The 15,812-nt window shown below is 40.6% G+C and overlaps 1 protein-coding gene across 5 annotated transcripts in view; it reads right to left on the bottom strand.

Annotated features, from left to right (window-relative positions):
- Window positions 1-1,503: 1,503 nt before the first annotated feature.
- The window catches only part of LOC128015275 (zinc finger E-box-binding homeobox 2-like), a 62,756-nt gene continuing 48,447 nt past the window's right edge, over window positions 1,504-15,812 (bottom strand). For 4 of the 5 annotated variants that reach the window (XM_052598979.1, XM_052598978.1, XM_052598982.1 and 1 more), the window contains 7 exons: window positions 15,579-15,647; window positions 13,310-13,504; window positions 12,151-12,365; window positions 9,979-10,087; window positions 7,783-9,782; window positions 6,047-6,227; window positions 1,504-3,183 (listed from right to left, as the gene is read on the bottom strand). In XM_052598979.1, the coding sequence (XP_052454939.1) occupies window positions 2,612-3,183; window positions 6,047-6,227; window positions 7,783-9,782; window positions 9,979-10,087; window positions 12,151-12,365; window positions 13,310-13,504; window positions 15,579-15,647 (3,341 nt within the window). In that variant the 3' untranslated portion in view covers window positions 1,504-2,611. The remainder of the gene's footprint in view (window positions 3,184-6,046; window positions 6,228-7,782; window positions 9,783-9,978; window positions 10,088-12,150; window positions 12,366-13,309; window positions 13,505-15,578; window positions 15,648-15,812) is intronic. The other variant, XM_052598980.1, reaches the window with a different exon arrangement.

The raw sequence follows: 15,812 nt of genomic DNA, 5'->3' as shown, positions 1-15,812 counted from the left end.
CTCAGAGTCGTTTAAATGATTCACAGAATTACTAAGGCCTTTCATTTGATATATTTATTAACCCTGTAATCACCTTCTCATCAGACATTTTGAACTCATCTTGTCATTAGTGAGTAACAAAATACGTAAAGTCACATAAAAATATAGGTGAGGGTTGTCAGAGCTGCAAAAATGCCCAAATAAATGGTGGGTTAGTGTCAAAAGTCATCTGTCATGGTGGGTTGGATGTAACTTCACTCCCTGAATGATTATTAATTAACTTCTAATTAAGTTAAAGCCACTGAAGTGGACGTCATTGACACTGCTGCTCCGTCATCATCGATTCATTCTCCAAGAGACAATAAACACGTGAAAAATAACAGCAAAAACTGAAAACAACAGAAACACACATCCTTCCAAAAATAAATAAATAAAATACAAATAATAATAATAAAAATGTTAAGATTGGAAAGCTGGAAAGGAACTGGCTGACAGCACTGACTGCTGGGATAGGACTCTTTTTCTTTCTTTCTTTCTTTCTTTCTTAATTATAATGAACAAATGACAATTATATCTGAAACACACTATAGCTGCCAAACATGTCACAGTGAACTATAACCTAAGGCTCAACACTCTTTTTTATCCTAATTATGTTTGCTAGTACAAATATACTGTTAGGGGAAGACCAGGACTAACTGTCAATCTCTTTCACAACTTTGTACAGTTTGTATTATTATTATTTTAATCTTCTTTGTTTGGATGTTTTTTAGACATTTCAAACTCATCTCCAGTATTTTTTTATTTTTTGGGGTAGAACAGTGCAGTTTTTCCCCCATAAATGTCATACTTTCTTCAGGCAAATTGGTGCATATGTTGTAATTGTACACTTTTATTATTATATTTTTTTCCTCATTGCTGTTTCAATGAGAAACAATTCTGCAGCAGATTTATAAAGTTCTAAGTATTTTTATTATTTTTAACCACAGTTTAAATTCTGCTATAACTGTTCTCTCGAAGTTGAAACTGAAAAACTGAATAGATGAAAGCCGTTGTAATGTGGCATCTTCAGTAGACATTTTATTCCTCTATTTTTTTTTTTTTTTTTTTGGCATTTGCAAACTCAGTTGATCAGGTGAGCAGCGAGATGGTTGGGCATCTTCAGTGTGTGTGTGTGTGTGTGTGTGTGTGTGTGTGAGAGAGAGAGAGCGTTTGATCTGTGCTTTCATATGCATACGCTGTAGAAACTCAAGACACTTTAAGCTGTCTCTCTTTCTGTCTGTCTGTCTCGCTCTGGCTTTGTTCGACAGGTTCTCTGCTCTTTATTTGAAGAGTTCATTGAAAAACTGCTCGGCCTTCAATGGCTGTGAAGTGGCAGGAATATCTAATGACGGAGGCTGAGAATCACCTTTGAAAGGTGAGATTTCCAACGAGTCAAAGCCAGAACTGAAGCGGCGAGTGTCCTCTAAAACAAAAACACATGAATATACGGACGACGCATGATAATTCACTCCACATTCACACGCCTTCTGGAAGAGTTCTTTCATTTGGCTACTTTTATTTGAGCATGGTCATTTCCAAGAGAAATTACAAATTAAAAAGTCCATAATACTCTTACAAAGACATTTCAGGAAAGATCTGTGTGTTCTCAGTCAGGATATTATCATACATTGAATTTCAACTGTCCCTGTTCCACTTCAACAAAAGACATGAAAGTGGATCTCTTTTCAGTTTTTTTGTTCTTCTTTCAGTTGAAAATACAGTGTTTTCACAATATTGTATCAAAAGTTCCCAAATTTTGGAATTTCCAAGTAAATGGAAAGTAAAAGAACAAAAACGATGAACTGAAATCGAAACTTTGCATTTCACAATTAACGTCTGGAAACACAATAAATGCTCTCATCAGCTCCACGTTCCATTTTACTAAAATAGATCTATTTATTGAAGAACTATAATACTGTACTGTACAGTATGAAATAAATAAAATCAGGAGATACAAAATGGGCCACATAAATAAGATGTTATTTAAACCTACAAATAAAAGGATGCAATCCTGTCATTGCAAAACGGTTTGGTGTAATACTGAGAACAAAATTGCACAAACGTCGTTGTAAACTAAAGAGCTGTTGTGCTAACAGAGAGAACGTGCTGATCGGAGAGAGACAGCTCTATCCTCTTCTTCTGAACAGGGTTGGCACTTTAGAAACGCGCTGATTAACAGGTTTGCATATAAGGCAACAACCGTCCATGCGTCTGTCCCGGTCGAACGGTCGTTCTCTCTCCAAACAGTCTCTTTAAGACTCGAAATCGTCAACGCAAACGGAATACTGTTACGGTCCTTCACATGAATCCGGCCTAAAAGAGTGTGTGGCGAGGGCAGAAAAACACATTAAATACTGATCCCCTCTTTAACACTGTATAAATATACATCAGCAAATAATTTCATTATTCTCATACTGATTATAGAAGCAGAGTGCAATTTTTGTACAAGTTACTAGTTTGTGCTATAAATACTATGGAACACGTGATTTTAGGATGGTAGCACCACACATACTTTAGGCCTTAATACTGTACAATTTTTAAAACTTCATTTATTTTAGTTTCCTTTTTTTGTCCTTGTTTTTGCATAATGCAGCTACACCGCGTCCTCCGCGCCGTCCTCGTGATCCGATTTGGATTCGGTTTTGCCGTCCACGGAGCTGTCGTCCATCGAGTGCTCGCCGTTTTCCTCCTCGTCCCTCAGGGTGTCTCCGTCGGTGTCCATGCTTTTGTTTTCGCTCTCCTCCTCCTCCTCCTCGAACTCTTCGTCTCGCCGGCTCATCTTCCCGAAGGCTCCCTCCACCTCCTTGAGTCGCTCCCGAATGCTCCCGTTCAGGCCGTCCCTGAGGATAGGCTCCGGCGTACGCTCGGGGTATCCGGGCGGAGCGATGCCCTGCAGGTACGCCCGGTTCAACAGCAGCTCCGTGGGCTCCAGGTGACCCTTCTCTCGGGCTTCTCGCTCGGCCGCCTCGCGCTCCTCCGCCTCTCTCTTGCAGTACGAGTATCTGTGGTTCATGTGCTGCGAGTACGAGCCCGAGTGCGAGAAGCGCTTGCCACATTTGTCACACTGGTACGGCTTCTCTCCGGAGTGCAGTCGGCTGTGTTCAATCAGATGATGCTTGTGTTTAAACGCTTTCTTGCAGATCTGACACTGGTGCGGGCGTTTACCTGCGGAAACACACAACGACAGGACGCACACGCGGTGAGCGAGCGGATATGCACTTCTCACAAACACACAGCAGATCAAAATAAACACCAAATAAAAGGGTTCCGATGAAAACAGGCCAAAATAACCCAGTGTTATGAATGTTTGCCTTCTCTGGTTGCAGTTCTGCTTGACGCGCCGCCGTCTGGTTTGTGTATTTACTCTGTAACATTCCCTCACAGAAGTGAAGCGTGACGCGGTGAGGCAGCGCAGGGCCCAAGCGCTACAACACTGCAACATAAATAAACCAGCGCAACCCAAACAAACACACGGAGCGCAGGAGCAAACACACAGAGTGAAATGTGCTGGCGGATTCCTGCTGCGTAACTCTTTCTCTGTCTCTGTTTGTGTGCTGCATGACATGTCACCACCTGACGTCACGAGAAAAGACCCGGGGCGACAAGAGCTGAAAGAGAGCGATGGATGGCATGAATGAAAGAGTGAAGGAGCGAGGGGAGACACTGCGGTCAGGATCGAACAGGTGCTCGAGGCCAAAAAAAAGAGAAAAAAAGCCACTGAAAGTGACAGAAATGCCCCAGATATTTAATTGCTGGGGTTTTATGTAATATTTGATTTATTTCATCATGCTCTTTTCTAGGCCAGTCAAGCGTCTCTGCAGACGCTGTGGTGACCTGTAGCTGTCAGATATCTGTATTCACGCTCTCAGAGCTGACTGGTGTTCAATATGCACATAATACACCGTGCTTTTTCAAGATTCTGAGCTGTATAATTGAACAGGATGACCGTACTGTTATGCAAAATGTATTCTAGCTTAATGTTGATGTGCTACTTTTGCATTTTATGATTTTTTTATTTATTATTATTTTTAATTGATTCACAGTTGACATGGAACATGCTCTGCATTTATTTTTTTATTCATTTAATTTTTGCCCCTGAAAATCCAATAAAAAAATAAACCGTAGAGGATAAATATTGCCCTTAATAAAAACGTTAAATTCTATGCAGCACATTAACATTTAGATATGAATGTGCATGTTGTGAACTAGTTGTGGGAGATAAACTGAATATCTGTGATGATTTTGAAGGCAATATAAAATTACATAACACTGTGTTCATTCTAATGCACTTCATATTTGACGATTATCTTTCTTTAAACATATGAAACATGCATTATTTATCCGAAATGCACTTAATTTAAATGAACTGATTCAAAACAATCTTGTAGCATTTTTTTACATATTCAATAATTTATTTAAAAGACAATGCAAATAGTGCGTTGTATTACTACAGATTGTAATACAGTCGTATATAAATCAAAGTGAAAAAATTCAATTAAAACATTTTTCATAAAAATACTACTTGCATTAAACATTTAAAGTATAATTTTAGGTTAATACATTTTTTTTTTTTTGGATTGGAAAACAAAAAAAAAAACTTAAATATCAGAATGCATATTGAATATCATCAAAAGGTAGAAAAATATTGAGATATAATTGTTTATGTTGTATAGTATGAAATTACACTGATATGTTAAATTAGTCCTAATCTCAACTTTACATTTACTGACACATGTAACTGGCCAAGAGCTGACCGCGAACAGCACAGGAATGATCCGCCGTAATACACGATCACCCACTCGCAGAGAGAGAGAGAGAGAGAGAGAGAGAGAGAGAGACAGAGGGAAATGAAATAGATGTATTCACGTCAGTGGATTCATTCCCATGTCCTTTCAGACTGACTGTAAACGGTGATGCAATCAAGAGAAAGAAACTGTGTGTGTGTGTGTGTGTGTGTGTGTGTGTGCGTGAGTGCAGTTACTCTCCTCCTCTAATTCACTTTGATTTGACTCTTTTATTCGCACTGGCTGGTCTCTGGAAGAGAATCTGGCCTTAACTCCATGTCCACAGCACGCATGAGTTCAGATCACATCTGTCTAGAGTTGCTTTCACGGACTGATCAGTATTAAAGAACATATGACACATTATCGGTCAAATCTAGTGTAAACACTGTAAAGCTACATTCACACCGAAAGTGTCCAGTTCTGATTTAGGCAACACATTTAAAAGACTTTTTATCATATTTTATTTCAAAATGAAATATTTGCAATTTTCTTATTTGCAATTCTCTATTCTATCTTTATCGATCTATCTGTATTGTTCAAAGCTGTGATTCTGACAATTTTATATCTAATGTAAATCTCAATATAAGTATAAGTTTAAGCATATTGCTGCATCTCTGTGTAATAATTATCATAGTGAATACATTATATTAATTTCAAGGGTAAATCATGCATGCAGTTATGACAACTATTAAGTTACACTGACATAAAAAAAAAAAAAAAAAAAAAACATTTTTTACTTATGATTTACAACCTAAATATTTCAAATTGAAGTAATTTAGCAAAAATATTGCTCATTTATTTTTTCACATTTTAAATGTAATTTTCCCTGTTCATACAGTCATCCAAAATCAATCTGTAAATAAATACATAAATAAATGTGTGCTGTGGATGTAGCCTCTACTAACAGCGTAAATATCAAAGATTCACTCCCAGTCAATTCCAGAGACTATTCAGTCCAGCCTTTTTTTTTTTTTTTAACTGCTTAATTTTGTTTAAATATTTTCTTAATTTAGTGCAATGTCAGTGTCATATTTTTGCCATATTAATTATTTACAAATCCTCTCACTGACTGTCAACAGGAGAGAAACATGTTGGTTTTTACTTTAAAAAAGAAAAGAAAAATGCAAACATGATTACGGTAGTGGAAATAGACAGAGCGAAAGAAAAAAAGGAAGAAGCAGCGTGAATATTCTGGAGTTAGACAGACAGTTATTAAATGATGGTGTCTAGAACAGTATATATACCTGTGTGTTCATATTTGTGTCTGAGGAGGGAACTGCTCTTCTGGAATGTTTTGTCGCAAAGGTCACACGCGTACATACCACTTTCTGTTTTCTTAATCTTCTTCCTGGACAGACAGGCCTCGGGGTCGGCCATATCATCTAGACTGCTCAGATAATCTGCCGGCCCGTCGAGAAGCTCGCTCTGGAAAGAGACGCCGATCGTTAGCTCCTTCAGCTTAATACCATTTCTATTGTCATCACAGATAATGTCTCATTCTACTGTGCAACAGTAATAAAAAATAACAAATCACAAATCAATAAGCATTAGAATAAAACAAACATTAAATATATATACTGTATATGGTAGTGTCAGAATCAATTACTTACAATTGTAATAATTTACTATTTAAAATATAATATAATGTAAAAATAAAACATGATCTAATGATATAATGTATTAATATTGTAATGATTACTAAATCTGTTCATAATAAACTGTAATAAAAATTATACACCCAGATAAAATAATCAATATACTGTAAATGACAGAATAGATCCGAAGATAACTTGCTTGTTTAATCTATGTATTTCATGATTTTTTATTTGTATTTTTTATTTAAAGTGTAATATGTAAATGTGAATACGATATGCATTTCTAGCTAAATCTGGAGTAGCCTTAAGAATTAAATATTATAATGTTTGCGACCTGAAAAAGCATGTAAAGGCAGGATATTGCAAATGAGGCCTTTCTCTCTTCTTAATCACACCTTATTCCATATATTTGCATTCAAATTTGGTTTAATTTTGTACATGAAAGGGTGTTAGAACAGTATTTATCTGAGCAGAGATTACCCCGATAGGCTTAAACCTAAATTAATGGGGGAAAAAAATATTATTACATTAGAAGCTAATAACAATAGGAAGAGAGTCTTAGTGGGGAATATTGCCACAGTCCTCTAATTTCAAACGGTAATGATTAAATCAAGAGGGGCACAAAATGGCCAAAACTGCAGCGACGAAGCCCTCATTATGGACAGCCGGCTCTGAACTGACAATACTTCTGTGCACTCTCTTTTAAAAAGCTCTGTGCTATCGTTCCGCAATCAATTTGAGCTAAATGCCCTTAGCTGTATTTTTAAAATCTAATTTAATAACTTAGAATAGGAAACATTATTAATACTTTTTTATCAGAATGGTTTCCCCGATGTTAAACAGCCCTCAGCGCTGAGTTGTAATGAACATGGGGAGTGTGCATTATTAATCTTTATGCTCAAGCTCATTTCAGCTTTTCTCGCTGTAGAAATATAGGGGAAAAAAAGAGGCAAAATGAAAAAAAGGGGTAGAAATAAAGAGATATGTCTAAGGTTCACTGATTCTCTATGTGTCTGATTATTCTCACACCTGAGATGGTAAAAAGAGTAGCGGCGCCAAAAGGCGCATCTACACTAGATCGACGAACACTTCCCACTTTGATGTTTCCTGCTCTCTGTATCTTGGACGAGCCACTCAAGGGCTGGCAACATAACCTTCACCATTAAAAGAGTCGGCGTATGGCACTAGAGGCATTGACGTCTACCACCGGAACCGCGGTTCTCTTTCATCGCCTCATCAGCCGCTGGGCGTGAGGTGAGCTCCCCTCTCCCACTCTGAGTGGCTTTTAATTAGTGTCTGAATGAAGCCGAGCTCCACTCACCAGAGGGATAGAAAAAAAGAAACACAGGCCTGAGGGTTTTTGAAACAGCGAATCCGTTATTTACCTGGAACCCTGGCTTCCGTTGGTATTTTCTCCTCTGCTGCATCTCGGCGAAGCTGGCCGCCCCTGCTGCATACGTGTAGGCCATGTGCGGCAAGAAGCTTATCTGGTCGAGGCTCGGGTAGGGTCTCAGCCCCGGGAGGCTGGCTTGCACCGGAGGCATGAACGTAGGGGGAGGAAATGCACTTTGAGGCGGGAGGGAGTTGTACAGGGGTTTGGCAGTGAATGGATTCAGACCAAACATGGGGCTCAAGCTTTTGTCCAGATTGCTGTTTGCATTGGGGCTGCCAAACTCCTTCTTAGAGAGATAAGCCAAGTTGAGCGGCTCGTCTGCATGCTCGCGGGGTGTCATGGCGTGGTTATGGTCAGTAGGGTTGCTGTTTAGCTTGGGTCGGTTTTTCACAGTCAAGATGTGCTTTGGCTCCTTCATGAGCTTTGGCAATGAGAGGTCAAGAGGTTCAGCCTGCAGGTCCTCGGAGGTGAAGCTGTTGGGTGTGTAAGAGCTAGTGTGGGAGTTTTTGGAGGAGGCGGATGACAAGTTCAGAGGAGATGGCGTGTTGCTTCTGGAGTGGTCCAGCTTATCCCCCAGCTGCTTGTGGTTGGAGAACTGAGGAGTTTTGGAGAGCCTGAGTGGGGTGTCGCAGTTGTTAATATTGTTATGAAGCTCAGGGATGGAGGGGGATGTGATGTGGTCACTACCTTTGAACAGGGACATCGGAGACCGAATGCCTAAAGAGTCTTTAGTGGGTGTGTGAACGGATACTGGATGACCAGACTCCACGTGGTTCCTGTCTAAAGGAGGAGTCCTGGAATTAGCGTACTGAAATACTTTTCTTTGCTCAAACCACTCTTTAACAAACTCCTGTGGAAGGCCAACTGCTATGGAGATTTTCAGTAGTTCTTCCGAGTTGGGCTCCATGTTCATGGCGAAATAAGCTTTCAGCACTGACATGTGGTCCTTGTAGGGACTGATAGGGCCATTGACGCCCTTCTCAGGGATGAAGGAGGGGTGCAAGAGGCCGTGTTTCTCAGCAAACAAGCCGGTTTTATTGGTCGTGGCATTCTGAGTGGGCTGAAGCACAGCCTTGATTTCCTCATTCATCTTGCAAAGGTACCGCTCGTGCTGGTGCAGGGGAATGGGGCCAGGGAAGGTCTCTTTGCAATACTGGCAGGAGAAGGGTGTAAACATTAGATTATTATTCTCATGCGTTTTGTCCTCTATACCTATATCTAACATGTGATTTGCCTTCTCTTTCTTGATATTGCTAATTTGCCTTTTAGAGTCCGCAGTCAAGCTCTGAAGGCAGGCTTTGGCTTCGTTGACCTTCTCAAGTGTGTAGTCTATGATGCTCTTGGTGGCACCGTTGTGATTGATGAGTGGAAGTGTGTTCTGGGTTCCATTGGGAGAGGTGAGCCCTTGCTTCTGTTCCTCTATTTGGGAACCCAGCTCCTTCATGTAAGCCTTCAACTTTGAGATCTCCTCTGGCTTGCAGTCCATCTTTTGTCGACAAACTGTGTTGTCCACAATCTGCAGGACCCTCTGTACCTCGCTAAGGTTGTTTCCCAGTGATGGATATCCCAGAGTTTGCCCCTCCATAACCATGCCCAGGTGCTGAAGGGGACTGTGGGAGTTTTGAATGCCTAGTGGGCTGCCTCCCCTCACACCACCATTCAGGAAGGGGCTGCCTGTACCATAACCATGAGAGGCCATCATCAGCTTATAGTCGTTGAAGTCCAGTGGTTCAGATTTGATGTTGAGGTGGTTGGACTGGTCTTGCAAACCGAGAGGTTTGCCATTCTCCAGTTTGTGTCGTAGCTGTGAAAGGGCATTGTTCGTTGGGGAGGACGATGCAGAGGTCGGAGATGAACCCGTCTTCATGTTGTTCCTCACCCTGCCATTGATGGCGATCAGTCCGATGCATTTCTTACTGCTTATGTGTGAACTGTAGGACCCGGAGTGTGAGAATCTCTTCTTACAGTTTGGACACTCGTATGGCTTCTCGCCTACAGTAAAGACAGACAAAGAATTTGATCACAACATGAAGCGTGAGATGTTTTTATTGACACTGATTGCATTTGTTTTTATCTAATGAAACGTATTTGCTGAAACAAAGCAAACAAAGAAACCATTCATTCTGATGTCGAATTAGGAACATTCTTTACTAAAGCAATGAGTTATGAAAGAAAGAAAAGGACATACCACTGTGTATCCGCAGGTGCTCCTTTAGATGGTGTTTGTATTTGAAGGCCTTGCCACATTCTGTGCATTTGAACTTGCGGTTGCCAGAACCCTGGTTGAGAATCTGGTGCTGTGGATGAGAAAATATTCACATGAGCTTCTCTTGCACAAACACACAACAGGCAAGATTTCAGTGAATAATTTCATAACGGGCCAAATGGCTTTCGTTGTAAAGCAGCATCTTGCTTTGGTTGGGTGCATTTGAGCAGCGATAACAGAGCATCTCATACCTTTTCATTTCCTGACTCTAGAGCCAGAAATGCTGAATTGGCAGCAAAAAAAATAGAACAAAAATAATCCTATTTTTAAGATTTTCTTTCCTCATTAGGGAGGCAGAAATTATCCACTTCATCTAATTTGGCATAATTGTTCCAAACAAATCACGCATATTTAATCAACACATCCTTCAGATACCTGTGCAAAGAGTTCATTACGCAAAAAGGTGGGCTCGAATAAATGTTGCAATTTCATAATTGGATACAAATTTGTAGACTGTTTACAGGCTTCAAACGTCTCTTTAGTAATGCGTGAATGAAGCTCGTAGGCAGGCACTTCATTTGCTGTTCAAAGGTAGAACATGAGCGCTGCGCCCCTCGCATTTGCAATTCAAAGCAGAGCCCCGAAAATCAAAATATAATAACAATAACAACAACAACAATACGATCGTCAGTGCAGAGAAGCAGAGAGCGCACCAGGCGAGCACAATTAATTCAGAGTGGGAGGTGAGTATGTCGAACGGGCAGAGGAACACAAAAGGCTTGTGAGCACCGCCCATGATCGGTGCCGACAACTGGTGGGGAGAGAGAGAGGCCCGCATTCCACTGGAGACAGATGGCATAAAGCACAGGACACAGGGAGGATTGTTCAAACAGCGGCAACCTTCAAACATCAAGCGGGGAGCCGTGCGGCCCACGGCGGGGAGGGACCCCACCATTAGCTCATATGTTGCTGAGTCGCATAAACAAACAGCAACAGCTGCTTTACGCCCCCCACCATCCCTCTGAGGATGGAGGCAGGTTTTAGTCCCACCATCATCCTCGATGTGATACAGTCACTCCGTAGGCCTAATTGTGATTGGCAGCAGTGAGAAGAGATGGATTTTTCCACCCAGGTGAGACGCACTTGCTCTAAGTGTGTCAAGCATGATGTGGGTGTGGCATTTGATTGGGTATTTGCATATTATTGGGCTCAGCAATAAATAATCAGCCTTATCAGTAAACCAAAGTGACTTATACATGTAGAGCGCTCTACTACACATCATGGACTGATTTCAATAGCCATCGGATTTTCAGACAACTGCGAATTTTCAACAGGAAATTCTTTCAAGATGAAGCGCACAAACAAAGACCAACAAATAGGAAGTAATTTGTGGATTAGAGGGGTCACGGGTGCAGAATGGGCCATCTGTTCATGTTTTGAGCAGCCCGTGGCATCAGGTGAAGAAGTTGGCAGATCGTTGTGTGTCAAATCAATCTGTTCTAGTCAGAACGTCATGTCTGAGAGATAAAAGAGCTGCTGTACCATCAATCATCTTGGATGATTACAGGAGCGAGTCGGAATTCACACTGTGTTTGAGCTGTAAAGATAAGTTTTAAGTGGTTCAGTCACTGGAGAGATCCACATATCACTTTGCATTACATGGACCTGCTTTATTTGCCAGAAGAGATCCAGTGTATCTGCCTGTTTATACAGATGAATGTGTCTTATATTTGACCATGACAACCCATATAATCTGTGTAAATAATGCTCCAACAGATTGTTAAGAAATAAAACACTGAGTGCTCGGCTTATGCTTATCATTCACGCATGTGGAAATTATGATGTGTTACTCTGTCACCGCAGAGAAACTGATTTTTAAAGAACATAAAAAAGAAAACCTAAAGAGCGGATACAATTTCAAAATTGGAAATTAACATAGTCATTCGATCGTGAATATAAGACTGCAGAATCATATCAGAGCAGGCCATCAAAAAACCATTTAGACCTCAATTAAGGCTATAACCATTAAAAGATCTGCATCTTCAAAATGGCATGAAAAATTAATAATGATTGCCTATCAAAATGATATCTTTTCTCAGAGGGAATACAGCACATTAGGTATAGAGAGAGAGCGAGAGAGGAAGTGTGGCTCACCTGATCTCGTCCTGGCTTGTGTGTGGCCATATGTCTCTCCAGCTGAGTGCGGTAACCAAACGTGTAGCTGCACAGAGGGCAGGCGAAGTTCTCCTCGTTTTTCTCATGCCGGTACTTGATGTGTTCCTTTAGGGAAGTCAAGCGTTTGTAACCCCGGTCGCAGTAGGGGCAGGTCAACAGTTGGGCGAAAGCATCTGGAGTTCCAGGTGGCAGGTCTGCAGCAGAGAGAGAGGGGCAGTGGGCCAAAAGGTCAGCAAATCATTGGCAGCGAATGGGCGCTGTGCCCAGGGTGATACGAGGAGGTATCTGTACAATCTGCTCCACTGTGTGCCACCGTCAAAGTTGGCACTGCCACCCATACATGCACTAACGCCAAAGCATGAACACACACAGTGGGTACATTCAAATTCACACAATTTTTGTTCATGGGCTTTAGGTGAAGAAATATAACACATAAAATAATTTGAATGCATTAATTATTCCCTGTAACGCACCTCTTTATCTCATTAATAGTTAAAACCACATATTTATAATCTTTACCTATTTGTTTTAAGTATGATGCATTAGGACATCGTGTTGCACTGTAACAAGGAATCTGTAAATATTTTGGTTATTTCTGAAAAAATATATATACATTATAACGTACCTAATGAACACTTTCATAAATCATAAAGGCATCTAGTAAAGAGTTACCAAGCATTCTTCTATTAAAATAGTTTTTGTGTTGGTTCTATGCAGTTTATGGTAACATTATTGGTTTTGTATATGGGTCGCCACTTGGCGTTCAAAATTAAATCCGGGTCTTAAAACAGAAGCAGATGGGAGCCTCACAATTACCCTGGACTTCTTTGGATTATGTCGGAATAAACTGCTACTAACCCTAACTGGCTAAAAGCAGATTTAAAACCCATTTACTGATGCCATTTGGGGACCAGTTGTGTTCTCTGTGTTGTAATCACTTCTGGTGGCTTGAATGTATAATTTTTCACACGTTCTTCATAAGAAAGGTATGCGCCGTAACGCACCCCGGCTGCCCCCCTAGGGATGGGAAATTTTAGGTTTATGATTTCACCACTCAGACAGCTGCACCTCGCTCTAAAGGTAAACACTCCGGTATGCAGCCAATCAGACGGTGACAACAGCTGCCCTGCATTCTCACCGTTCTCCTCGTGTCCGTTGACTTCGGGCGTGGTGAGGCGGGAACGGGACAGTTCCTCCGGTGCCTCGGGGTAGATAATGGCTGTGTCTCCTCTCTGGAGGTATTCGGCAATGCTGACCACATGACTTTCACTGTTCACCAGTTTATGCTTCCCGAAGAAATCCTCAAACTCAGTAGCACAGTGTACACTCTTCACTAGAATCACAGAGGGAGAAAGAGAGAAAGTGTTTAAATTCAACCTGGATGCTTGCTTGCATGTGAAAAATATGGTGTACTGGAAGGTGACGGATAAAAGAACGCAGGAACATTAGAGGAACGTTCTGGGAGGGATACGTCTAAATTACTGCCTTATCTAGCCACCTAATGGCCACTAAACTAAGAAATATGACTTAATCTAACAGGAGAACCATTGGAATTGTGGAAAAGCTTTTAACGATAACCCTCCCCCTTTTTTTACTTTAAAATGTATTAGAGTCAGTCAAACAACGAGCAGAAACCTATGTCGTAATCCCAACATCACTTGCTAGCTCTCTCATCAAACTCTTTACTAGGTGGATTCTGACAATTACATTAAAAATTAGATGACATTTTGAAGTGAAGGCACAACAGGGCTGAGTCTATGTGTTATTTGTCCTTTTCCACTTAAAAAGCAAACATTTTAATCACCAAAATGCTATATATGTTTCTCCAAGACAGCAATGAGATTGAGTGCAAGGTTTTGCTTAAGTTTCCTGCTTTTAAGATGTTTCTCATGAGAAAAAGAGTCAAGTAATCTCTCGTGTCTCTTCTAAAGGTTCAGAGCTGCTCTTCACATTCATTTTATAGCTCTATAGTCCTACTGGATCACAACTAGTCACTCATTTGAGAATCTTAGGAGAAACATCTGAGAACAACATGAAATATAATAGAGAAGTGAGTTTTGAGCTGTGAAAAAAATGAGTGATAAAATTTGCTCATATGGAAAATAAGTGCATGTAGAAAATAGACACAAAGAGTGTCATAATTATTTCTCCACATCACTACAAGAGCATATACAGGAAAGCGAAGGTGTTTTACGTTATTATATAACAGAATATTATCTAACAGAGAATAAATAGCTCTCACCCATTCATCAGACAAGTTAAATATTAGAGTAGAGAGAGAGCGCATGTTTGGCTTAAGGTTTTATCAGCTACCTTTTAATTAGGACGAGCTTGTGTAAGGTATAAACTCTGCACTGAGGTTTGTCTGACGGTAAACATTTTATCGTCTCATTTGTGAAAAGGTCGAGCCACTGGGCTGTGTCGCTGTCAAAAATGTCTTGAAAATGTCAGAGCTGGCAGCCCTTTAACATTATTTAACAGAGCAAATGATTTCCCTCCTCTCTCATTACTAGACCTGCCTCGCTATCATTCACGTGAACACGCCGCGGCCCGACAAATGAACACGTTTAGCTCCTCGCTTCTGTGTGTTTTGCGGCTTACATGATCTAAACAAATCGAGTTTATGAACTAATTAGATTTTGGCCTGAAATGCGATTTGGGGAAGTTCAGTGCTCTAAAGTCAACGTCCTAATGTTTTCCTTCCACTCCTGAAGCTCGAGCCGAGAACATCCCTCCCTGCAGAGAAGGATTGTGGGCCGCGCAGCGGAGCTGTTTATCTCTGGAGTGTGTGTCTAACATTAGAAAGCTTTATTAAAACTACACATCCTTCCTCCTGAACTACATCAGCGATGACACAAGAGAGCTTTAGCTCCGCCCATTCCCTTCAAACACAGTGAACAAAGTAATCAAGTTTCCTTATGCTTTCAGAATACTTACATACTTGCATATATATGCGTATTTGGAAAGAACCCTTAAATATATCTTGATAAATGTAACAAACAACTCTAAATGAATTGTTTTACATTTTTCCACTGTTATAATTTGATTTGCAATGCTTCAAGGGATTTTCTTTCTTTTTTTTTTTTTCACTGAAACTGTTAAGTTTGCAGTCTTGTACCTTCCTATAAGGTGGCTCAGTGGTAGAGCATTGTGTAACCAGCACAAAAGGTCATGGGTTCAATTCCCAGGGAACACACATACTGGTAATAATAATAAAAATGTTTTTATTTGCCTTTTTGCTTCATACAAAAGCTTATAAAGCTAATGGCTTCTAACACTTTAACAAGTCTTTAAAAAAATCCCTATGGGAAAAATGAATGGAAGAAATTGCGAGCACTGCTGAACAGGTGGGTAGATCTAATGAACTCTATATAAATACAGCAGACCATCATGTTCACTTAACTCACCTGTACCGTTCCCAACCGGCTCTAAATCGGCATCAGGACCCATAGTGTCAAAGTCTCTCTTCAACTCATCTGTGAACGAGAGACAGACAGGAGGAGAGTCTATTAGCGCACTGATACACTGCATCTGGACAGAAACATCTTGTTCTGCATCTCGTGTAGGACTCAGAATGACCCACTTATTTACACTGACAACAATCACACGCACACACAGAGCAGAGCATGCTGGGAAACAAG

Source organism: Carassius gibelio, chromosome A6 (genome assembly GCF_023724105.1).
Source record: "Carassius gibelio isolate Cgi1373 ecotype wild population from Czech Republic chromosome A6, carGib1.2-hapl.c, whole genome shotgun sequence".
In the NCBI taxonomy this organism is placed as follows: domain Eukaryota; kingdom Metazoa; phylum Chordata; class Actinopteri; order Cypriniformes; family Cyprinidae; genus Carassius; species Carassius gibelio.
Note: the sequence above shows the minus strand (reverse complement) of the source record. Positions and strands in the feature narration are given on the sequence as shown.